We start from the raw sequence: 25,164 nt of genomic DNA, 5'->3' as shown, positions 1-25,164 counted from the left end.
AAAGACCTGGATTTCAATTATGAACTCTATTATGTGACATGTTTTGGCTTCCTGTGTGCGGGCCTCCTGGAGCACACGCATACACACATAAGTGCAGCCAGCAGCAGGTACCTGTGAGACTGTATCTGTTCCTTCTCTTCCTCCTGTTGCTTCTGCTGCAGCTCCTGCTGCTGCATGCGCTGCTGCAGACCTCGTGCCCTCCTCATGCACTTTTGCATCCTGCCCTGAGCGTTAGCGCTGCTCTCATGCAAGGTATGCCTGAGTTTAGCTACAACGCAAACAAAACGAAACAAAACAAGGCAAAAGAAAAATGAAACAAATGCAAAATAAAGAGCCGAGTTATGGGGTGCATGCAGACATACTTGTTATGAAGAACTTAAATGAAAAGGGACCGGATGCGTGATGGAGTTATGAGGAAGGGTTTGGGGGAGGATCACACAAATGGGGAAGATGTGAAACCTGGTTAAATCCTGACACAAATATTCTCTCAAGCACGCAATGATTAAATTATAATGAGACTTAAATCAAAATGAATTGTAGTTCAGCAATGAGAACTAAAAAAAAAAAACTCTCAATCTAACACTGCGTCCCAATATAAAATTACGGCGTAATTACAGATGATCAAAAATACTTTGATCTTCCCTCTAACTTCACGGGCTCTGGATACTTTGTGGAGGCAGGTGAGGAAATAGGTTTAGGTAACACACAAGGGCCAGGCCATGAAAGTTGTGCAAGTGTGTGTTTGTGCATGTGGACACTCCATTTGTGACGAACCTAAGGGTGCCTATGAAAGTAGGCAGACAGACATAAAACCACATGCATGCTTTGTACATGTCATGTCTGGTGTAGACAGGGTGTCACATGCTGATCACAGATAGAGACAGATCATTTTTATTGACATTTATAAAATGGATAGTTTTAGTCCTGGATGCTTATTGGTCAATACAGCATTCCAGTTAGGCCAAAAGACAACACCAAAACACCTGTTTAGCTGCTTACCTACCGTGAAAATCACTGCACAGTTTTTATAAAAGAACACAGTCAGGGCTAAAGAAGATACAGACACGCAATGTTGGGAAAAATCACTTTACAGTTGACAAATACTTGCACAGGAGAACTGTCATAACTCTCTTCACCTTAAAGGGACAGTTCCCCCCGTAAATGAAAATACTTCATCATTACACACCCTCATGTCAGCTGCATGACTTTCTTTCATTTGTTGAACACAAATAAAGATATTATAAAGAATGTTGGTAACCAAAGAACAGTGGACCCCCGTTGATTTCCATTGTATGAACACAAAACCACTGAGACATTTCTCAAAATATCTTCTTTTGTGTTCCATTGAAGAAAGAGTCAAACACATGTCACACACAACAACATCAAAGTGAATAAAGAACAATCCACAACAAAGGCTGCTGGTTGGTTTGTATAGTGCAAATACACCTCATATGATCTAGCTAGTATAACCAATCCAGACAGATTACAGAAGTGCAGCTGTAATTGATGCCTTGTCCTCTATGACTCAAACTAGATAGATCAAAACTACGTTTCGTGTCAAATCACATCTGAAGACTGGCATTAACATCTGATAAATGTGTGATCTGATATGAAAGTCTCTATACAGACACAAAGACACATTCACAGAGAGACGCAGTGACGTACAGACACACATGAGTGGCATCAGTGATAGGCAGCAGGCTGAGGGCAGGATTACTTACACATTGCTTCGTTCACTACAGACAGAGCGGCGGCCACCTCTCCCGCCTGCTCCAGCCTGAGAGACTGGTCTAACAGAGACTCTGCCTCCAACACACACCTTTCAAAGCCTTCCCCTTTCCCTGCAGGTGACAGACATCACAGCACAGCACTTTTCAGCACGGAAACCAGCACACCTGCGTTTCACACGCAAAGCTCACAGACACCCGAAGATAAAGCCACAGCAGAAACCCAAGAAATGCATTCAGAGACTTGCGTAACCTGCTGGTCACTAGACGGCATTACACGCATGCCTCACCTTGGCTCTGAAGCTCGTCCAGATCCATGAACTTGCTGGGTCTGGGATTGAAGCCCATGGCCGCCTCTTTCTCCTTTTCCTTTCGTCTCTGCGTCTCTTGCTCCCTCGCCCTGCGAGCGACTTCCTCCTGCAGCTCGTCTAGTTCACTCCGGCCCTCATCCACTGCGCCACATGCACAAACATGAGAGTATCAGGAAAACAATCTGTGCGAGTGAATATTGTGATAATCTAAGGCTACGTTTACACTGTCAACCAATGTTTTCATCAAGAACTAGTGCACAGGTCAGATCTTTTTCTATGCATATAAACAGTACCATGTGATTCTAAATGTGTAGGTGCACTCGATATCTGGCCATCTGATCTAAATCTAACCTCTTGCATTCACATGTAGTCCATATTTTGCTGTATGAATGCTCAAAACACTGACTGCTGCATTCAAGCTCCATATGATCAATTTAAGTGATACTGTAGTTCACCTAAACATCATGTCCCCTAATCATGTCATCATTTACTCACCCTTGTCATTTCAACCCTGTATGACTTCCTTTCTTCCGCAGAATACCAAAGAAGATATTTTGAAGAATGTTGTCAAGTGGCACTCATTCACTTGCATTGCTGTCTAGACAATAGAAGTGAACGGGTGCCGACGCTGTCCGGTTACCAACTTTCTTCAAAATATCCTCCTTTGTGTTCTGTGGAAGAAAGAAAGTCATCCAGGTTTGAAATGACAAGAGGATGAGTAAGTAATGACAGAATTTTCATTTTTGCCTGAACTGTCCCTTTAACCCAATTTGACAGTTCAAATATCCTGCAGTGTTAACACAGCCTGAGACACACACAGGTAGAATATGTAGAACATGATTTTTAACAAATGCTAGAAGGTGACCAAACAAATCTATTGAGTCACACACAAAAGCAAAAACAGGTAAACTAGATGACAGTTCCCCATGTTTACGTAACAGCTACACAAAGATACCATTTCAGAGAAAAGGAACAGGATGTACTTGGTCACAGATTCCACCAAGAACAACTCAATACTGCTTGCTTATCATTATATTAAGTTCACACACTGAAACACCCAGTTAAGGATGTGTAACTCTTTGTTTACACATTCGGAAAGAATGATTCATGCTACCGATTATGGAAAGAACTGACAAAATAACCCCCATCTGAGCTAGATGATGAGTATAAACACATTGGCTCATACGGTACACACCTAAACTCATGTGACTGCTGCCCTTGACTGACGCTTTGACATCTTGTAACAAGGCGCTGCTGCTCTTGGATTTGGTGACAGACTTCAATGATGGGTTCGCTTCAACTGGAGGCTTTTTCAACCCTCCAACTCGTAAGCTTGAGAACAGACAATAATGTGATTCTGATTACACATCAGTACCTGCAGGGGTCAACATTAAAGATTGCTGACCCCACAACAAAAAATCAGTACTTTTCTTATAGCAGTTATGCAAGGACTACCTGTGTGTGCCATTACTGGCTCCCTCACTGACAGGGATGTCGAGACTGACGGGGCTGTTGCTGTTCCTCTCACTGCTCTCGTAGCCGCTCTCCATCCTCTGGATGAGCCGTGGGGGCTGTTCTGACCCTCTTCTGAGGGGTCCCGGCAAGCTTCGAAAGGTGCTCAACTCCCCATGAGGGCCGGTGTCTTCAGACAGCAGAGCTCCCAGAGGACTGTAACCAGACTGTTTGCGTCTATCCCTACTGAAGATGCTGTCGATGTTCAGGGCATCACGTCGAGGCTTCCAGGGCGGCCGGTAGCGTCCTCCAGACGAGCTGGCTTTGGACTCGCTGCTGGTGCTGTCTGCCTCCCAGTCTCGGGCCTTGGCGGTGGAATCAGGCGGGCCCACGGAACCAGCGGATGATGCAGACAGTGGCCGGTTATGGATAATGTTGCTCATGGTCTCCTTAAAATCTCGAAGTCTACTAGAGGTGGGCTTAGGTAGGGAACGAGGAACCTGCTTCTCTTTTAAAGTCTCGCCTGCAAAGGAGAGGAAATCATTAAAAAAGAGGAAGAGGGAATGTTCTTTTTACATAACCTAAAAGCACATTATGTTGTTGTACAGCTTCTACGAGATGTGGTGATGCATTTACTGTCCACGATGTTACTTGAGCTACTAATGATATGACAGAGCATCAATCATATAACCACAGTTATATAGCCTAAGCGAGGCTCCTTAAAAATAACACAATTGCTCATAGTGAGCTGTCTAGGGCATCAGGCATAAAAGGCTTGTAATTTGAAGGCATCTCATTTTATCTTTTATAAAGATGTTAATCCCAGAATGCATTGCGATTGGTTTGTGAAAGCTAAAGATCCTGTTTGGCAGCAACATGAATACCTTCACTGTGGTAGCCTGCAGACAACACTTCATCGGTCTTAGAGGATCGACTTCTTGAATCGCCACGGACCTCGAATTTCCGTGGCCTGCTGGCACTACGCTTCCTGTCTAAGATCCCTCCCTTCCTGTCCAAGAGGCCGTCTTTTCGGAGGGTGTGGTGCTGCACCGGATCCTTTTCAGTCGATGGACCTGCTCAAATACAAAAGAAAAATTGTTGAGCCCAATAAAATCACTAATAGGTCATTTTGAGATATAACTAAAGGAGTCACTGGACAAGGATAAATGTGCGCTCTGTGTGCTTTGACTAAGTTACACTCTTACAGTTTAAGGACAGTATTCTTATAACATCTGACAATTTGGAATTATATAGACTGACTGCCTTAACTAGTTGCTTTGGTTCTTGTTTTCAGTTACAGGAGGGAGATGTTTCAACTTCCTTCTTTTACGTTGTATATTTAGTTTATTTTAGCTTCATATTTGTTTATGTTTATGTGTATGTATGTTTAGACATGAGAATGGTATGTTTTGCATAAGTGCATGTGTATGAGTTTATGTAAAAAATATATAAATCGATCTATATCATTATTCTATGATTGTATACACATGTTCTCCGATTTTTACATTTCATTGTAAAATATGCCTATATGTGGCAGTTGAATGGGGGGGGTTTATGTTGCGGAAAAAAAGAGAATAAAAAAGGAAAAATTGTTAAAGATTGAGACGGCATGAGGCACTCGTAAGCCTGTGGCCCAAACTCTAAATTGGTCAACCCTTCTTCCTTTTTTGTTCCATACATATAAAAGGTGCAAAAACTATGCAAGAACTTGAGTGTGACAGGGTCCACTACGATACCTGTTGTTTCAAGGCTGCTGTGTGAGGCAGAGTCGTTGTCAGGGTTACAGATGACGGTTCCTTGGGAGTCCGAGGAGAAATGGGATGCCATAGACTCGTGGTGAGAGTGAGAAGGTTTATAGCTGTAGCTGTCTGTGGAAGAGTCCGTCCGTGTGTCACTGGAAATAGACGGCTCACGGCCTTGTAATGCAAAGAAACAAGATGCATATTATAAATTCCAGCAACAGGGGAGACTGTTTACATTACCTGCAAAAAGTGAGTGACTGCTGGCCCATGCAAAATTCAGGACCAGGATGCTTAGGGGTGTAGGTTTTTCAATATCTGCCATAGTGTCATTGGCATTTTCCATTTATACTGTATATACATATGTATAATTAAATTACATTTATCTATAATAAATGAATGTAAATAGAATTTAATCTCATTATCATCTATGTAATATTACTGTTGTTGTTATGAGTTGAAAATAAGAACAGCAGCCTCTTCAAGGCCCACCAAAGAAATGCACAGGAAAGCACCATGAGTACAGTGGCCTGACGCTGGGATGTACACTGTAAGTACCTGAATCCTCACTGTCGTAGTATGCTTTAGTGTAGTGGTGTAGGTCTAGGCGTGAGGCCAGGTCCTGAGCCGACACCGGCGTCCCCCGGGGGTCAGCATAGAGCAGAAGCAGTGGCTGGTAATGCCCTTTTATACAACGGGACACCACATCCTTCCACTTAGGCCCAATCTGTATGAGAGCGAGAGCGTGAGAGGAAGAGAGAGACAGGCCAACACAGTTTTAGCACAATAAAGTTTAAAAAGCACATTTCACAGATTTCAAAGATCAGGGCTAAGCAAACAAAATTCAAGCAGCGACCAGGTTGAAATGTTCTGGATACCAGTTGGACACCCTTAACAGCAAGCTAGGACTGAATCCCAAATCCGACACTTTTCCGACCAATCTTACCCTGACTCTGATTTCCCAAACGGATTACTGTTCTCTACACTCCGTCCATAATCACACACAGGATATCCAAACGGGCCGCAGTCACAGACAAGCATGCGCAAAAGTGAAAATACGAGAGGGTTAGCTTTAGCGTGTGTGTGTTTGTTAGCGAAGGGCTATCATGGCGCTTGTGCTGCGTCTCTCTGTAAACCACACCCTACCTCTGCCCAGCTGGGCTTGTGAACAATAGTGGGATATCCTTGTTTTAGTAGGCTTTTGTGAGAGCTCATGTGTGGGGTCAGCACGGGCTCGGTGGACTCTAAAGACAGACTGAAAAAGCTGCTTTGTATGCAACTGTCCAGGATCCACAGACCTGCACTGCTATTATTCAGATGAAACCCTGTCCAGAACTTATAAAACGAACAACACTCCATCCAGAGTTACACAGTGTACTGCAGAAATAAACATTTGATTGTATATTTTACATTAGACAGACAAACACCATGAACATACAAATATCCTGACAAAAAGGACTTCACAGGGCATTCTTGGGTCATTGTAAGGCATGCATTAACTGTGCACTTATAAATACCGATGTGGTACATACATATACCTGCACAGACAAACACACGCCTGAGCGGTGAGTCAACAAGCTGTCAAATTATGTAAAACAGCATCCAAGCACTAGTTGAGCAAACACCCACCCACCACATGCCGGGTGCCTGTGGGGCACTACTTAATAAAGAGCCAACACATCAGTCTATCCAACTTAATGATTTAACACAAACTCCCTGTGGACAAAACAAGCAAGGAATATTACAACAGGGCATTTATAAATACAGTCCCACGTACGACCCTGGCATCATCGCTGCGGTTTTCTTGTGTCTTTTAAATGTATCGGCTACACTGATAGGATAGTCACCTCTTTCACATGAGCGTCGTCAAAGTAAATCCACTTGCGGATTTTGGTTTGGAAGAAGAAAGTGGAGTAGTGTTTGCCATAGTAACAGACCACGCCCACCAGATAGAGCTCCGCCTGTTTGGCCTTTTCCTCTGTCACTCTGTAGAACAGCTACAGTTGAAACAGAGAAAGACGAGTCATCTATCACTCATAGATACATACACATAAACACCCTCACAAAAAAACGCAACATATATTTTCAAATCCTTTTATATTTTGTTTGGGCAAAACGTTCCATTTACACACTGAAATGTTAACCAAGTTGCTAAGAGTCTGTCTTACATCTCCGAGCCGCAGGACGGTACCCAGGCTGTGAATAACATCTTCAGCCAGGTCAGAGTTTTCTGAGTCCCACACCAGGCCGATGGTGATGATCTCTGGGGAATTCATCAGTACACGTCGAATACGGAGCTTCTCTCCACAGTTTCCCTGTACAGGAGAAAGAGAGCTTTACTCATTTCAGCACATAATGAAATGCAAGATAGTGATTCATTGTTCGGTTCTTAACTCCGTAGAAGTTATCTCCTATCCAAGGCAACGCCCTGATCTGACACAAAAACGAATGTGTGTGTTTTTGCATAAAATGGCTGTCTTCCTCAGGGCCATGAGACAAATTAACATTCCACTGATTGCTTCCTGTTTTGACCTAGTGATTACTCAATGACCACATCCCTATTCAAACCCAGACAAGCACCACAGACGCACACATCCACACACAGTCACAGGCGTCATTATGTCTAATTAGCACATGATTTGATGAAGACGAGTTTGTGGTGGTGTGTGATAATGCTAACCGGGCAGTTGCGCAGATCTCCCACGGTGCTGGCGTTTCTCAGCAGTTCTCCGAACATGTCTGGGGTGGGCTTCTCCCGGCATTCCAGCATCCGCACTGCCTGGTTACTATAACATCATGAACACACGTCACATATTAAAACAGAATATGGATTCAGCATTAACTCAAAATCAAATAAAAAAAATTTAAAATATGGAAATGTGTTGGAGTGTATGTGTGTGCTTCTGTAGTGTTCTTCTGTCTTCAGGAGTGCGTTCATAAGGGTCATGGTTCAGATCAACTTGATCTCATTATTGAAGCAGAGGGCACTGCAACCTCAAAGACACAACAACACTGCTCACAGCTCAGGCAGACAGCCATGCCAATGTCACAATGTCACCTGGACACATTCCTCTGTGTATGTGTGGTTCACATCACCTTACAAAGGAACATAACATTACCATATATTTGAACAATTACTCTTATTTATTGATATTTAAATATGTCAACTATGTCAAGACATCGCTATGTTGACTGGCAATGGTACACAGTAAGGCTAATGAATTATATTACTGTTTTGCTTGTTAAAGTGTAAGTTCACCCAAAAATCAACTTTGTGTGATTTTTTTACTCACCCACATGACTTTAAACATGTTTAGAGAATTTCCGGTGTCTTCTGAGCACAAATAGAGATATTGAGGTGACATCCGAGAGATTTCCAGGCCTCTTCATAGACATCATGGTGTCAGTTTTTGCCAAGGTCCAGAAAAGTACTAAAGACATCGTTAAATTGGTCCATCCGTGCTTTCGGCTCAGTTGAATTTTTTTGAAGCGACGAGAATGCTTTATGTGCGAAAAACAAACCAAAATACCGACTTTAATCGAGATATTCTCCTCTGTCTTGTCAGTGTATGGCGCGCGTTCACGAGAGCACTTCTTCATCTTCTGCATGTAAACATGAGTTGCGCTTCCGCGTTGGTGAGTCAGCGCGCCGGCATCCAATAGGTCCTTTTCACAATGACGTCACTTAACTTCCGCCTTTTCGCAAAGCAGTGTATCATAACATCCGTCTTGCAACAAACAAGAAGAAGAACTTCCATTTTGCCGTCGCGCTGGAATTTAACACTGAAAAAAAACTGACAGAACACGTATTCAAGTACTTATCCTAGCACCTACGCTAACACAAAAAGAAAACAAAACACTTCATAATCAAACAGGTACTGTTCAACGAAGAATTTGTATCCTTTCTCTAGCTTTGATCTTGTCGTTCAAAAATTTGTCTGCAAGACGTTGTACATCATCTAGCCGTATTTGTGGCATATAAGGGACTTGGTAAACTCCATTCTGAGGCGCTAGCGGAAGTAACTTCTTCTTCTTGAGTTTTACTGGCGGTTGGCAATCTGGAGTGCTATCGGAAGTAACGATACACTGCTTCGCAGCAGAACGGAAGATACGTGACGTCATGTGAAAAGGGCGTATAGGGGCAAGCCCCATGCGGCGTTCGGCGCACAAACCTGTTTACGTTTGAAGTGCTCTCGTCCAAGAAGAAGACGAAGAAGTGCTCTCGTGAAAGCGCGCCATACACTGACAAGACAGAGGAGAATATATCGATTAAAGTCGGTATTTTGTTTTGTTTTTCGCACATAAAGCATTCTCGTCGCTTCAAAAAAATTCAACTGATCCACTATACGCGGATGGACCAATTTAACGATGTCTTTAGTACTTTTCTGGACCTTGGCAAAAACTGACACCATGATGTCTATGAGGAGGCCTGGAAATCTCTCGGATGTCACCTAAATATTTCTATTTGTGCTCTGAAGATGCCGGAAGTTCTCTAAACATGTTTAACGTCATGTGGGTGAGTAAAAAAAATTACACAAAGTTGATTTTTGGGTGAACTTCCCCTTTAATAAAATTAGCTACTTACTGAATGTTGGTATACTTATCATATTGGTGTTGCCAGTATTTCTAAAATCAATAAGCCCCTCATTACTGTGTTAAAATGATTTTACAAACCCGATTCCAAAAAAGTTGGGACACGGTACAAATTGTGAATAAAAAAGGAATGCAATAATTTACGAATCTCATAAACTTATATTTTATTCACAATAGAATATAGATAACATATCAAATGTTGAAAGTGAGACATTTTGAAATGTCATGCCAAATATTGGCTCATTTTGGATTTCATGAGAGCTACTCATTCCAAAAAAGTTGGGACAGGTAGCAATAAGAGGCCGGAAAAGTTAAATGTACATATAAGGAACAGCTGGAGGACCAATTTTCAACTTATTAGGTCAATTGGCAACATGATTGGGTATAAAAAGAGCCTCTCAGAGTGGCAGTGTCTCTCAGAAGTCAAGATGGGCAGAGGATCACCAATTCCCCCAATGCTGCGGCGAAAAATAGTGGAGCAATATCAGAAAGGAGTTTCTCAGAGAAAAATTGCAAAGAGTTTGAAGTTATCATCATCTACAGTGCATAATATCATCCAAAGATTCAGAGAATCTGGAACAATCTCTGTGCGTAAGGGTCAAGGCCGGAAAACCATACTGGATGCCCGTGATCTTCGGGCCCTTAGACGGCACTGCATCACATACAGGAATGCTACTGTAATGGAAATCACAACATGGGCTCAGGAATACTTCCAGAAAACATTGTCGGTGATCACAATCCACCGGTGCCATTCGCCGTTGCCGGCTAAAACTCTATAGGTCAAAAAAGAAGCCATATCTAAACATGATCCAGAAGCGCAGGCGTTTTCTCTGGGCCAAGGCTCATTTAAAATGGACTGTGGCAAAGTGGAAAACTGTTCTGTGGTCAGACGAATCAAAATTTGAAGTTCTTTTTGGAAAACTGGGACGCCATGTCATCCGGACTAAAGAGGACAAGGACAACCCAATTTGTTATCAGCGCTCAGTTCAGAAGCCTGCATCTCTGATGGTATGGGGTTGCATGAGTGCGTGTGGCATGGGCAGCTTACACATCTGGAAAGGCACCATCAATGCTGAAAGGTATATCCAAGTTCTAGAACAACATATGCTCCCATCCAGACGTCGTCTCTTCCAGGGAAGACCTTGCATTTTCCAACATGACAATGCCAGACCACATACTGCATCAATTACAACATCATGGCTGCCTAGAAGAAGGATCCGGGTACTGAAATGGCCAGCCTGCAGTCCAGATCTTTCACCCATAGAAAACATTTGGCGCATCATAAAGAGGAAGATGCGACAAAGAAGACCTAAGACAGTCGAGCAACTAGAAGCCTGTATTAGACAAGAATGGGACAACATTCCTATTCCTAAACTTGAGCAACTTGTCTCCTCAGTCCCCAGACGTTTGCAGACTGTTATAAAAAGAAGAGGGGATGCCACACAGTGGTAAACATGGCCTTGTCCCAACTTTTTTGAGATGTGTTGATGCCATGAAATTTAAAATCAACTTATTTTCCCCTTAAAATGATACATTCTCTCAGTTTAAACATTTGATATGTCATCTATGTTGTATTCTGAATAAAATATTGAAATTTGAAACTTCCACATCATTGCATTCTGTTTTTATTCACAATTTGTACAGTGTCCCAACTTTTTTGGAATCGGGTTTGTACATCCTCTCTTCACATCTGCTTAGGACTACCCCATGGTAAACTCACATTTACGCACAGCCTCTCTTGGCTTACTGCTATATTGTACAATTGCACACTTCTTTAATTTGAGTGCAGATGCTGAATCCATAAAAGCAGTTATTGTAATATTTGCAGTGGGATGGCAGCAGCCCTGAGGTACAGGGACACGTGGAGTCAATGGCCTTGAGCGGATTAAAGCGATTCTCTACCGCAATGTCAGCTATTATCATAAAACGCCTGCGTAATCACTGAGCCACATGCTGGAATATTCATGAAGCTCTTTCATCGCTGTTGTTCTTACAAGTGTTTGTTCACAGCGCCTTGCGTTCTAGCCTGCCAGCGCGGCAGATAAGGTGACCGAGAGGGCGAATGCAACTGCGCAGGTCTGAAAGCAGACGTCGACAAAGTTTGACTGCAGGGGTGAGCTGCTCTGCTCTGAGCCACAGCTATGCATCTGACAGTTCATCACCCGTTCAGTGCAAAGTCTTCGTCTTTAAAATGCCTTCATGGTTCTGTGTGTCTGCAGCACTCCCATGTGCCCACGTGTGTATGCTGTAGAGATGTGCTTACCACAGAGAGGTGGTGGAGATGTAGTGGACCATCTGAATGAAGGGCAAGGGGTCTGAAGAGGCTCCACAGTTGCTGCACACACACTAAATAGGAAATAAAATTTCATGTTTTTAACGATGTATGTATGAGTGGACTGAACTGTAAAAGTATTTTTTTCTTGTTATTTCTACTATTTTTGTGCAAACTGTATTTTATGTATGGCTACTTTGCAATAAAACAAATTGTGAAAGCGTTATAAGGAAATAAATAAACACTAAAACTAGGTCTATCAAAACTCTCAAAGACAAGGTCAAATAAATATGAACCTGTTCTCTTCATAATAAATGTTTCTGGATGTTTCTGATCAGTCAGGGCATATTGTTATAAAAATAATATAAAAGCTTTCCTGTGGCTCAGTGGTTAGAGCATGGCGCTAACAACACCAAGGTCATGGGTTCGATCCCAGGAGATTGCACATACTCAGATACAATGTATAGAATAATGCAATGTGATCGCTTTGGATAAAAGCGTCTGCCAAATGTATAAAAATGTAAAACAAATAAAAATATATATATAAATTAAAAATAAATTAAGTTAATTAGTAAATTATTTCCTTGCTTATAAAATAGTTTTACACAAATTAAAGGGATAGTTTACCCAAAAATTCTGTCATGAAATTAGTTATTCCAAATCTGTATACATTTTTTTGTTTGGTGGAACACAGAGAAAGATATTTGGACGAATGCTTGTAACCAAAAAGTTCTTGGACCCCATTGACTACCAAAGTAGGAAAAATGACAATGATAGTCAAAAGTGCCCCAGAACTGTTTGCTGTCCTACATTCTTCAAAATATCTTCTTTTGTGTTCAGCAGAACAAAACATTTATAAAGCAATTTTTCCTACTATGATAGTCAATGGGGTCCAAGAACGGTATGGTTATAAGTATTCTTCCAAAAATATTTCTGTGTTCATCAGAACAAAGAAATTTATACAGATTTGGAACAACTTTGGTCAGTAAATGATGACAGAATTTTCATTTTTGGGTGAACTATCCATTTAAACACAGTGAGTGCAGGCATAAACAACAATAATATTAGCTCTGTTTTCATGATCCAACCAAATCCCGATTGCTTAATCTTGGCCTCCATCAAATCGTAGTTTTTACTCCAGAACCCATCACAATACGAAGGTTACTGAAGAAGCTTCACCTGCTCAAAGAGTGTCATGGCGAACTTCTGATGCGGGATGCAGTGTTTGGCTGTGCAGATGTCTTCCTTGGTCTCGTCTGAGATGTGAAAGTGGATCCTCATGAGGATGTTCTCCTGTGAGGGCCGAGGAGAACACACCATGTTATTGCTCAATTATTAACACAGTGCGCTGTAATCCCAGTTAACCTAATAATTGAAAGCACAGGAGATAACAGAGTGTGCCTGTCCTATTGGTCTCATGTTAATTGGTTTCTCGCAATCCTGTGGGCGTGTACCGAGTCTGTGGATAACAGAGTGCTCAGCTCTTTTGGCTGAGGATTACGGTAGCTCTGCGGGAAGTTGAGTCGGGGGCGGCTTGCGTTCCACAGGGAGATGTTAAAAGTTTACCAAGCATGTGCCCTTCACCGTTGTCTCGAGTCTTGCATAATGGCCTGACGATAATTGTGGTTAAGGCAAAAGTACAAAATTATAATTTTCGGTTTGTGGTTGTACTTCTTACCGGTCATCATATTGCACAATGTTGCTATCCCAGCAGTAGAGAAAAACAGAGAGACGGAGCTATTCTTCATCTTGTATGTTATGATGCAATTGCCTTTAAATTGAGATGAAACCACTTGTGGTTTAATAGGGATGAATTTAAAGGTGCAAATGTACTGTCCGCTGTTCATTTAGTATTGATTAAAGCTACACATCGAAAAACACCGAACCAAAAAATCTAAGTAGTTGACATTACCAATCAACTAGTTATTTGCTGGACAATTAGTTGACCACCATAAACTATTTATACCGTCAAAAATCCTGCCAAAACAAACGAAAAACAGGAAAACGGCAAAGAAGAGCAAAAGACAAATTTGTCCTAAGAGAGAAACAGAGTCAAGAAGAAATCACACTTGTTCCTTCTGTCTGCTTGCCCTGACTGACTCAAGGCAACAACACATGTCAAACAGCATAAGCTAACAAAGCAGAGAAATATTTCAGGCGGCTCATATCTCAGAAAGCACAATTCCCTTTAACAAAATCTACGTCTTCAGCAGAGAGTTCATTTGGCATGTTAAGGCATATTGATGGCATAAATGTGATAGAAATAGAGAGGAGCTGGAAGAGAGTGGGAGGAACAGCAATAATACTCTATAGGGGAGAAGTATGAGAGGCATGGTGAAGAGAGAATAACTCTTACAAAGCACTCAGCTGCGTCGTCCATAATGCCGAGCTGGAATCGTTGCTCGTCCTGGAAGGTTTTGGCGAGAGCGCAGCGGAGAGCATCGGACGGGAGAACCTTTTCACTGCTGAACTGGAACTGGGCGAAGATGCTCTGAATACACAAACACACAAAACTTTAGCCAAAAAATACACATTTGAATGTTAAAAGACAACATCAACAAACTCTTCCAAAAATACACTGGAGACCAAAAGTATGAGACAAAGAAAATCATGTATTGAGAATTTGATTTATAGATGGAAACAGAATTACTTTCTCACATTAAGATATAAGATGACTTGAATTTCTACTGAAGACGACTTGCGTGAGACTAGCTTTTGTTATGTACACACCTCAAATTTCACATACAGTAAAAAAGCATGACATCCCTGTCTGCAAGATTATGCAACATTGAAGAAACTATCCAAGTAAACAAAGTCATTACAGGATTTACTACTTATGTCATTGGCTCGTTTTGAAACACACTGGAAGAAACAGACAGGTGAACACAAAAACAGGGCAAGACCCGTGCGGGAAAGCACAGTCAGACGGAAATGCTGTCCCGGTGCTATGTGATCGAGCAGACAGGCAGTCCCCTATCGTGCTGGCACAGGGCTCATGAGAGAGCTTTCTAATTTCCGGGCTGAGTTATTGAACTTTTGATGGAAAGCACCAATGGCAGTCCTGAACATCAGATGGAATCTAATATAAAACGAGAGGGAGCGCAGAAGGGAGGGACAGAAAAGAAAGTGAACGAGGAAAAGAAGAGCTTGTGACAACATTTTGTACAAGTGATGATACAAAGGGCATCTGAACAAGACTGCCCTGTATCGTTTCTCTGCAGTGTCTGATATTTAAAAAAAATAAACACTCTTAGTCAAATAATGTACTCTACTGTACCATCAGCATAAGAGATAAATCCATATCTGGAAGCAGACAAAGGGGCAGCAAAGTTCATATATATGGTAACACTTCTAATCTTACATAACACACAAGCTGGCAGACACACATTAGCCTTCACACGGAAATAATAAAGGGGAAGTACTGAACCACAACAGCTGTAGACCAAAGATTCACTGTGATGTTAATGCGTCAGAGTTTCTGCCGGTCACATTGCTTTACCTTCAGAGCGCAGAAGATACACGAGTCCTCCATGCACTTGTGCGTGGTGAGTTGCCGGAAACTTCTGCGGAAGATATCCAGATGCCAGAGAACCTGTTAAAACAAGGAGCAACATTAGACTACAGCAAAACGTTAACCGTGTTCTCTCACGTTTGAAGCTGCCTTTACACGGTCAACACATAACAGATCTCTGAAAGACTGAAAAAAGATTGAAGGGAGTATCACACACTTCTCAACAGACCTTTTAAAACATTTGAGTAGTTCTGGTCATCAAAAATGCATTAGGCTCAAAAAGCTCTCGCTGCTCTGTGCCACCTGCAGTTGACTTTCCACCCCTTCTTAAGTGTTAAGACTTCACGAGAACAGAAGCCAACTTGGTGAGCTAATATCCAAGACAACAGAGTCCTTGCGAGTTGCACCTGACAGACTAAATCCGTCTTTCTTGATGCCCCGTAATCCGATCTTGACCCATGGTGAAGGAAGCAATTATGTGTCAACCATCAAGATGTCAAAAGGTGATAAGCTTGTCTACTTTATCCAGGATACAGGTTAACAGGAAGAGCAAAAGAAAACACGAGTGTGTGCGAGAGATGTGAAGATTTTGTTTTGGGGAACGCGTGCATCTCCAGGTGATGCGTGATGCAGACTGTCAGTGGAACAAACAAAGACCTGCTAGCTTCCTGCTGGGCAGCTCGCATGCATGCACGCACACGCAGTCGTACACGCCTCCCATCTGGTCGTGCCTGGGAGGCTGCGGAGGCCGACCTGAGCCCACCTGCCTGCCGTGAGTTGGGACTTTGTGTGCCATGGCCCCGCTGCTCATCCTGCACATCTACACGCTTCCATGCTGAATTATTGAGAGAGCTGTCAGTCCCATTTAACACAACTCATCTACCCAACTGAATCTGCTGTCCGACTCAAGCTCAACGGATGTCTTAATCAACATTTACATACTGTCGTTGTAATGAACTTCAATTTCTAAAGCTAAGAGTAAACACATTTAAGACCCGTTTCGTTTCCATACCAACTATGTCTTACAAAGCACTCCAATGGAGGGCTCTCTGTTAAATTTACGCCCTACTCCTGAACTCCTTTGAAAAAATCTATAGTGCTGACAGAATCAATTTTAGACAGTAACCAGACACAAATGAGAAAACATATGTTTTACTGCAGTTGCTGTGTCTCTGGATAATAAAACTTAATGATACTCAACAGCATTGATCTCTCAGCACATACGAATGTTCATTCTTCCCTATATATAACATGACAGGCTTTGCATGGCAAGCAGAACTTTTAAAGGAAATGAATAAACATATGAAATACTGGCTTTGTTAAACACGGCACAAAAGCTTCTGTATAAATGTTTGGTCAAGCGTTCAATCTGCCCAATAGAGGATTTAAACTGTATTATCCAAGTATCGATCTAACAGTCATTAAAGACAGCCTTTTATTGTTGATGTGAAACACATGGTCTTAGTTTCTTGTGACTATCATGCTCCAACAGAAGCTTTGGCAATGTCAGCTGTAATCCTGCAATTCTCAAATTCTATGATCAAAAGGCAAATGCAAAAATTGCTTGTGTTACAAATGCTCCGGAGAAATTAATTGGATCATTTTGACAGGATAAACGCAGCAAAAAAGCTTGGAAAAGGAACAAAGTGACAATTTAGCAAATAAGAAAAGCATTCCAACTGCACAGATGTAAAGTCTTTGGCAACCATCAAAGGATTAGTGGGTGAGCACAGGAAAAAGAAGACGATTTGTGACAAAAAAATTTAAATGTATAAAATTATTTTAAGAATGTTTTTTAACAACAACATTGTTTCTCAAAAACAGTTCTGGGGTGTATGGGCAACGGCTCGGCAGACGAGTAGGAACATTGTGAGCCAGTGGCCATGCAGTAGTGTGCCTGTGTCTCAAGCGGTCAACATCAGGGCACACAGTCTCCTATTGATTTGACATCACTGATCTGACACTTAATAAGTTCTGGGAGTTCGTGTCATCCTACCATTTTTGCCTCCGAGAATGTCTACAAACTAAACTCAGCCTTCCTTTTTTGGGATCGGAAACTGTCTGCTGCAATTCCAAAGTTGCATGGGATGAGACCGACAGTATTGAGGTGCAGCCCGAGGATCTTAAAAAAAGTACAGGTGTTTTTACCTGGGACACATCTGCTCATTAAAGCAATGTTCAGTCTCGCCATCATCACTGAGCCCATGTCAAACTGTTGATCTGTATGAGTACAGCCACGACTGAAGCCATTTAGATTATATATAAAAATAAATGGTAACACTTTATTTTACGGTGCCCTTGTTACGCATGTTACATGTATTTACTATAGTATTTACTATAAATTATGCATAATTACATGTAACTAACCCTGAACCAAACCCTAATCCTAACCCTAACCCTATAGTAAGTACATGTAGTTGCTTTTTATTACTCAGTACTTAAATGTATAATTACACTGTAACACGGGCACTGTAAAATAAAGTGTAACCAAATAAATAAATAAATCCCAGGATCAGGAGGTCTTTAGACAAGGTCTTTATAAAAAGGCCTCTTTAGATGAATTGAAGCTGAAACTTATACTTATGATAAACTGTGTCGTTGTGAAATGGCTCTGTAGCTCAAAGCGGACCACTGCTTGAAAGATTAATTCAATAAGAGCAAGCAAAGCTGCATGAGTCCCCGAACTGGACAAAATCAGAGACAGCCTTGTGCAAAGAGGGACACCACAGCCCATTACTAACCATATTACACGCTTCAGATCCAGGGGACAGAAAGCAGACAGGATGCAGGAATGATGAAAAAGAGAGATGGACTGAAACAGAACAAAACGGAAATAAAAGGAAGGGTAGAGTTATTTCCTTCAAACGCTTAAACAATGTCATCTGTGGCTTTGACTTCATGAAGAAGTTTTTTCATTTCTTAAAAAAAAACATAAAAATTAAAAAAACATAGCGTTAAAATATCAGTAGACCCTTTCCCTACAATAGAGATTGAAAATCTCTGAATTGAAAATTCTTGGCCGAAGCCAAATAAAAATGGAAAACTTGGCCGAAGGCCTAATACCGAACACACAGTAAAATCGCCAGTGTTAAAAATGGTCAAATTACACTCACAGTGTATATATAATCATTATATATACACTGTGAGTGTTAATTTGACCTTTTTTAACACTGGCGATTTTACCGTGCATGTTTTTTTGCATTTCTTCTATTTTTTGGACAATTATTGCATAAACAGAATAATCAAAATGTGTTTTTTTATTTTGTCTTGCTTTTCAATATAATACAATTTAAAATAAAATATAAAATTGAGCAAACCAAGTAAATAAAAATAGAGTAATAAAATATTGAGCCCTCTCCCTTATTCATTGGACTAACTGACTGCAGAAATAATGTAATGTACTCTGTTCGCCTACAACCAAGTAGTTAATTAAAAAGTGTCATTCAACATAAGCCAACATCCATGCAAGCAATGCATACTGAGGCTGACTGACAACCATTTCAGTCCACGTTTCTCTAAACTCCGCCCACAAAAGCTGACTGCTCTCTCAGAAGGTGTACTAGGAATACACAGACATAACTTGACATTTCACGCTGTTTAGTACAAGGAACTGTGTGCACGCCACCACTGTGCGATGTCAAAGAATGTCGGGAGTGGTGGGGCTTCAGACGCTTTCGTCCGGATATTTACTCCTGCACCGCAGGCCCCGTGTCGTGTCTTTCTCGGACACTTTATAATGCTTCCACACACTGCCGACATGTTTGCTGCATTAATAAAGCGTGTGCATCTCTCTCCACGCTAGTTGCTGCTTGATCGCATCAGACATCATGTTCGGTAAAATGTATTCAGCCATTTTTCACTTATTCGGTCAAATAATTTTGGTTGCCGAACATTCTGTGCATCCCTACCCTACAATTAAAGAAATGTACTATTGACATTTCATCAATCAGTTAACATGTATCAGTGCAATTCAGTATCACTCTGTGATGGTTAAATGATAAAGCAGCTATTTCCCATCTATTCTCTTATTTTTCATAAATATTCGGTTCAAGTTATTCCTTGTTTGTAAGTCATACATTTTTTGTCATTTCAAACCTGTATGACTTTCTTCCGCAGAACACAAAAAAAGATATTTTGAAGAATGTTGTTAACTGGCCCCCATTCACTTATTAACTGGTTTTGTGTCCATACAATAGAAGTGAATGGGGGCCAGTGCTGTTCTGTTACCAACTTTCTTCAAAATATCTTCTTTTGTGTTCTGCGGAAAAAACAAAGTCATAAAGGTTTGAAATGACAAGAGGGCTAATAAATGATGACAGAATTTTTAGTTTTGGGCGAACTATCACTTTAAGTAATGAAAGCTTATTCCATGTGCAAAAATATACAACAGGGCTCTAAGACTAACATTTGAGCTAGGTGGCACTGGTGCTACCAAGTTATACAGTTGGTGGCACCAGCCCTTAATTTGGTAGCGCCAGAGTCGTAGGGTGAGGCAAGAAAAAAGAATCACTGAAACTATATCCAAATGTGTTTAAAGGTCCGGTTGAACGGGCAGTTTCTGCCAATCTCATATTAATCTTGATTACCTATAGCGTAGTATTGCATACTTTGTATCTTCGAAGAGTCTTTAGTTTGATCACATTTCTGAAAGATAGATATAGCTGTATGATTCTTTCCGTAAAAATACGACCTACTGCGGGTGTGCGGGGGGAGGAACTAAATCATGAGAACATGATACACGCCGATTGTCAACAAAACACAGACATATAACCTAGTTTAAATTACCGCATGCGTTTCATGTCCGGCATCTTTTAGCGCTGGGACCGCTCCATCTATCTGTTTCAAATGATCTGCAAATCCAGCGTTAAATCACCCGTTTATATAACATCCATCACTAAAATGCCGTGAACAAACAAACACACCTTAACTTCTCTCACTATCGCAAGAGTAACAAGCTGCAGCTGCAGGCCCACAGCGCAGCCAATCTTGACGCAGCGCAGCCAATCTAGATGGTAAGCGGGTCTTGATCTTCCTATCATACCATACCTCGTCGGTTGACGCGTGGGCGGGCTATTTCTTACGTCTTGCCGCGGGCGTGCTTTTCCGGGTTAATTGCCCAATAAGGGATTAAGAAAAGCGGTTAAGTAATGGTTATTCGTGTTCGAAACAAACTTTCCAAAACCTATACCGGTGCGACCATTAAGAAAAACTGGTCGCACCGGCAGGGAAAATAGTCGCAAAATGTCAGTCTAGAGCCCTGTACTAACCACTTCAGGTATAGGTAAAAACTTATGAAGAACCGCCCTGTGAATTAGACGACCCTCACCTTTTCAAGCACATGAAAGGAGTTATTACAATACCTGCGCTTACTGAGATGGGTGTTTTAGTGATATCAGGTAGCTGTGAGTTTGAGTTGAATGCTATCTAGAAGAAACAGGTTTCTTATTTGCTGCTTCTGCATCTTATTACGCAGATATTACAGTGCCTCAGTAATATACACTGTTCTGAATCAGTTTGTAAGTTCTGACGTATGTAAAATATTCTGCTATCATTTATGGGTATATTTAAGGACAAACATTTACGAAAAGTGTTAAGACGACGAATTAAATGCGAATAAAACAAATCTGATATTATGAGAAATATTTAGTATTCAAATCAACTAAGGTAAAATATCACCAAAGACACTACACCTCTAACTAACTAAAGACATCCAAAAATATTGAGAAAAGCTTGTTGAAGCACAACAATTTAATTCACAGAATAAATTACTGTTTATGCCGCCAGGTTCTAAGTACACCGTCTAATGCTAGCTTCGTAGAAACAGACAATCCAGTCCTGGCACACCCTCCAACACTCTACCCCTCCAACCAGTCATAACTGACACTAATTTATAGCTTTGGGTGTATTATCAGACAGCTAAGCCCCTTTATTTCCATACAGCTTATTATACAGTAATCTAAAAATAGAGGGTTAGTAATGGTAGGTTACTGTGCAGGGTAATTACCAACCAGGACAGTATGCATCTTACAGTTGTTTGTGGAGTCTAAAGCAGACAGTGCTTGACTCATCACTAAATCTAATGCAGCCTCCACCGAGCAGCACAATAGATAAAAGGCACAGCTTTTTCTGTCCAATGGCGTTCATGCATGAGGAGAGCTACGAGGATAGAGCCAAAGCGCCATTCCCACTGCTGTATAATCGCTTGACTTGTTGCTTTAAATGGCTAATCGTGAGGAGGACGCACATTCTGGACATCTGTCGAGGTTATACGATGCACAAGTCATTAATTAATGAGGCCTGTTGAGTTTGCAAAATATTTAAGCAAGACTTTAAAGCTAAGCGCATCCAAGACCAACAACCCCCGCATTCAGTGATCAAACTTTGCAAGGAGAGACTGACATGCCTATGCGGATAAATATAACAAGATTAAACTTTTTTTTATATTTCTCAGCAGATTTCAAGTGATTAAGTGTCCAGTAACAGTACATCATCCTGTTGCTTTGACACACACCTACGTAGACTGATCTGAGGTGCATGATGTTTCTTCAAAACCTTGATCTGACTTCTGAATAAAGTACAAAGAAATAACATAAGAAATAACAGACATACAGTAAGTGTTTGACTCATTTGTGACATAGTGAATACTCAGAATGTTATCAATTAATCAATGATCTATTAATCGATCGTTAGGGATGCACCGATACCATTTTTTAAAGACCGAGTACGAGTACTGATATTTTTTTCTGGTATTTGCCGATGCCGATACCGATGCCTGTACCTTTTCACAACACAGTAAGACTAATAAAAATAAAATGGCTTCATAATTACAAACAACTCCACCTAAACACATTATGAAAAAAAAAAATGTATGTGCTTGTCACAAACTTTCAAAGCCAATTTCACAACAAATTTAGTCAGTTCTGTCAGTTATGTCACATGAGGTATCGGTCTTTGGCATTTGTGCATTTTTACCAGTTCAAGTACATGAGCTTAGTATCGGGCCCGATACCGATACTGGTATCGGTGCATGCCTAAATAATTTAATTTATTAACAATTTGATTCACAGAATCAATGACAGTTTTCACCACCGCTTTCTAAGTACAGTCTTTCTATACTGCTAGCTTCATAGAAACAGACAATCCAGTCCCGGCACACCCCTCCAACACAACCCCTCCAACCAGTTATAACTGACACGAATGTATAGCTTTGGTTGTATTATCAGACAGCTAAGCCCCTTTATTGTTATGATTTTATTGGTTAAATTTAGTGATTGATGACTAATCAACTTAAATGCAAATGCATTCATGAAAATCATCTTGAAAGCAGATGACGGAAAACTGAAAAAAGCATATAAAACCATCTAATGCTAAAGTCAGAATATGTTTTGATATGTCAGACATTTCTGTTGCAGAGATTTCTATTACGTGGACTTGATAATGTGGAGCTCCCTGCGTGTTAAGTGGTATAAATGATTAATCGATTAATTGATCGATATTTTAAATGATAATCGATTTATAATATTTCAGAAAATGTACATCCCTACCATATACTGTGTAAATGAGCATGTGTTTTGGTCACAACAATCATATGGGCCCCTACCTGTAAAGCACTGTTCAGGAAGCAGCTGTTCTGCCCCGGCTCGTTGATAAGTCCTTTGCTGGGGGCAATTGATGTCATGGTCCGTGGAGTGAGGATGCCTTGCAACCCACTGCTGCCAGACGCAAAGTAGTTTCTTTTCCATGACATGGTGTAGGAAATCTGTAGCACTTTAAATGGTCTCTTCCCCTAACAATGACCTCAAATTCATCATCCCAAAGCAGAGGTCAAATGCACTAATGGGTTATATCCAGAAGAGTTGTGTTACTCTAAACTGCTGTTCAAAATGGAAAAATACACAATTAACTTATTCAGGGGAAACTTGCAGGTGTTGGTCTCGTTCTCTTGCATCAGCCGGAAAAACAAAACACCATCTCTTGGCCTTGTTACTACAGTACTACTCTCTGGGACTTGGTTGTGGAATTTCACACATCTTTGGGATTTTGGGAGGTGTGGTGATCTTCACTGTTGCTTACGGCGTTACACCCCATAACAGAGTAACCAGACAGTGTGCGTCGTCCTGTTGTCTGCGGGCCATAAATCTTCGCAACACTGTAAATCTGGAGGGGACAAAAGATAAATAAAAACATTAACATATCCACTCACTCAATCCATCTAAAGGGGTGTTAATACAAACAGCAATTTGCAATTACAAAATGACCTGAAGTAATTCATTTCAAGCTGGCAATGCGATATGGGTGTGTCCATCAACTTGACAGTGCTGAGAAAAGCTTGACTTTATGCAAATAAGCAGCAACACAATGTGGGACTACAACTGGATACGAAGACAATGAAGCACATGTGAGCTCCTAGTCTCTCGGGAGATACCTTAGTCGGTGACATGCAAGATAGAGAAGTTAGTGTTGCTTAATATATTCACTGCACAACATAATTTTTCTCGTTCCATGCTATGGCATTTAGCAATAGAGATGCCCATTACAACCAACAATCTGTGACCTTCAGCGATAAAATGATTGTATGAATCCCTTTAAGAAGGTATACACTCATCTCACAAAAGAAAACAACAAAGCCATGACAACACAACTGTAAAATTAGGGATGCACCAAAATGAAAAATCTTGGCCGAAGCCGAATAAAAATGAAACACGTGGGCCAAATACCAAACATGGCTTTCCGCATTTATTCTATTTATTTCTATATATTTTTTTCACTATTGCATAAACTGAATGGTCAAAATGTGCTTTTTATATTTTGTCTTGCTTTTCAATATAATACAATATAACTTTAAAAAAATTGAGAAAAACAAGTAGGCTTTATTAAAACAAAAAAATGAGCCCTCTCCCTTCTTGAATAGACTATAGGGATGCACCGAATGTTCGGCCACCGAATATGTTCGGCCGAAAATAGCAAAAAACGCAAGTTCGGTGTTTGGCCGAATTTGTGAAGTGGCCGAATAAATTTTACGATCAAGCAGCAACTAGCGCAGAGAGAGAGAGAGAGAGAGAGAGAGAGAGAGAGAGAGAGAGAGAGAGAGAGAGAGAGAGAGAGAGCAGAGAGAGAGAGAGAGAGAGAGAGAGAGAGAGAGAAGAAGAGAGAGAGAAGAGAAAAGCGAAACGTGCGCTTTATTACTGCGCAAACATTTTGGCAGTGCGTGCGTGCGTCGTTTGCGTGTGTGTGGAGCATTTTAAAGTGTCAGAGAAGGACACAGCACGGACTTGCCGCACGGAAGTAAATTTCCGAATGAAAGCGTCTTTACCGTCGGTAACTTTACTTCAAACGGAAGCGGCTGTCTGACAGTAGCCCCGCCGCTCGCGACATCCTTTGACATCACACAGTGGTCGCGTGCACACAGTTCCCTGTACTAAACAACTTGTCAAAGTGTGTTCTGTGCATCCACGAGTGCACCTTCTAGAACAGTCAGCTTTTGTGGGCGGAGTTTGGAGGAGAGACGTGAACTGAAATGGTTGTCAGTGAGTCAGCATCAGTCAGAATTGCTTGCATT

General features: G+C 41.2%; 1 protein-coding gene across 7 annotated transcripts in view; it reads right to left on the bottom strand.

Annotated features, from left to right (window-relative positions):
* Positions 1 to 25,164, bottom strand: part of usp54a (ubiquitin specific peptidase 54a) — a 46,281-nt gene that overhangs the window by 5,867 nt on the left and 15,250 nt on the right. For 6 of the 7 annotated variants that reach the window (XM_057341509.1, XM_057341516.1, XM_057341512.1 and 3 more), the window contains exons 2-17: positions 23,206 to 23,762; positions 15,594 to 15,686; positions 14,451 to 14,585; positions 13,274 to 13,387; positions 12,086 to 12,168; positions 7,910 to 8,015; positions 7,398 to 7,544; positions 7,077 to 7,226; positions 5,788 to 5,956; positions 5,227 to 5,406; positions 4,375 to 4,563; positions 3,494 to 4,013; positions 3,234 to 3,370; positions 2,018 to 2,179; positions 1,722 to 1,841; positions 112 to 268 (exon numbers count right to left, since the gene is read on the bottom strand). In XM_057341509.1, the coding sequence (XP_057197492.1) occupies positions 112 to 268; positions 1,722 to 1,841; positions 2,018 to 2,179; positions 3,234 to 3,370; positions 3,494 to 4,013; positions 4,375 to 4,563; positions 5,227 to 5,406; positions 5,788 to 5,956; positions 7,077 to 7,226; positions 7,398 to 7,544; positions 7,910 to 8,015; positions 12,086 to 12,168; positions 13,274 to 13,387; positions 14,451 to 14,585; positions 15,594 to 15,686; positions 23,206 to 23,352 (2,609 nt within the window). In that variant the 5' untranslated portion in view covers positions 23,353 to 23,762. The remainder of the gene's footprint in view (positions 1 to 111; positions 269 to 1,721; positions 1,842 to 2,017; positions 2,180 to 3,233; positions 3,371 to 3,493; positions 4,014 to 4,374; positions 4,564 to 5,226; positions 5,407 to 5,787; positions 5,957 to 7,076; positions 7,227 to 7,397; positions 7,545 to 7,909; positions 8,016 to 12,085; positions 12,169 to 13,273; positions 13,388 to 14,450; positions 14,586 to 15,593; positions 15,687 to 23,205; positions 23,763 to 25,164) is intronic. The other variant, XM_057341515.1, reaches the window with a different exon arrangement.

This window comes from Triplophysa rosa, linkage group LG9, assembly GCF_024868665.1.
Source record: "Triplophysa rosa linkage group LG9, Trosa_1v2, whole genome shotgun sequence".
NCBI classification, from domain to species: domain Eukaryota; kingdom Metazoa; phylum Chordata; class Actinopteri; order Cypriniformes; family Nemacheilidae; genus Triplophysa; species Triplophysa rosa.
Note: the sequence above shows the minus strand (reverse complement) of the source record. Positions and strands in the feature narration are given on the sequence as shown.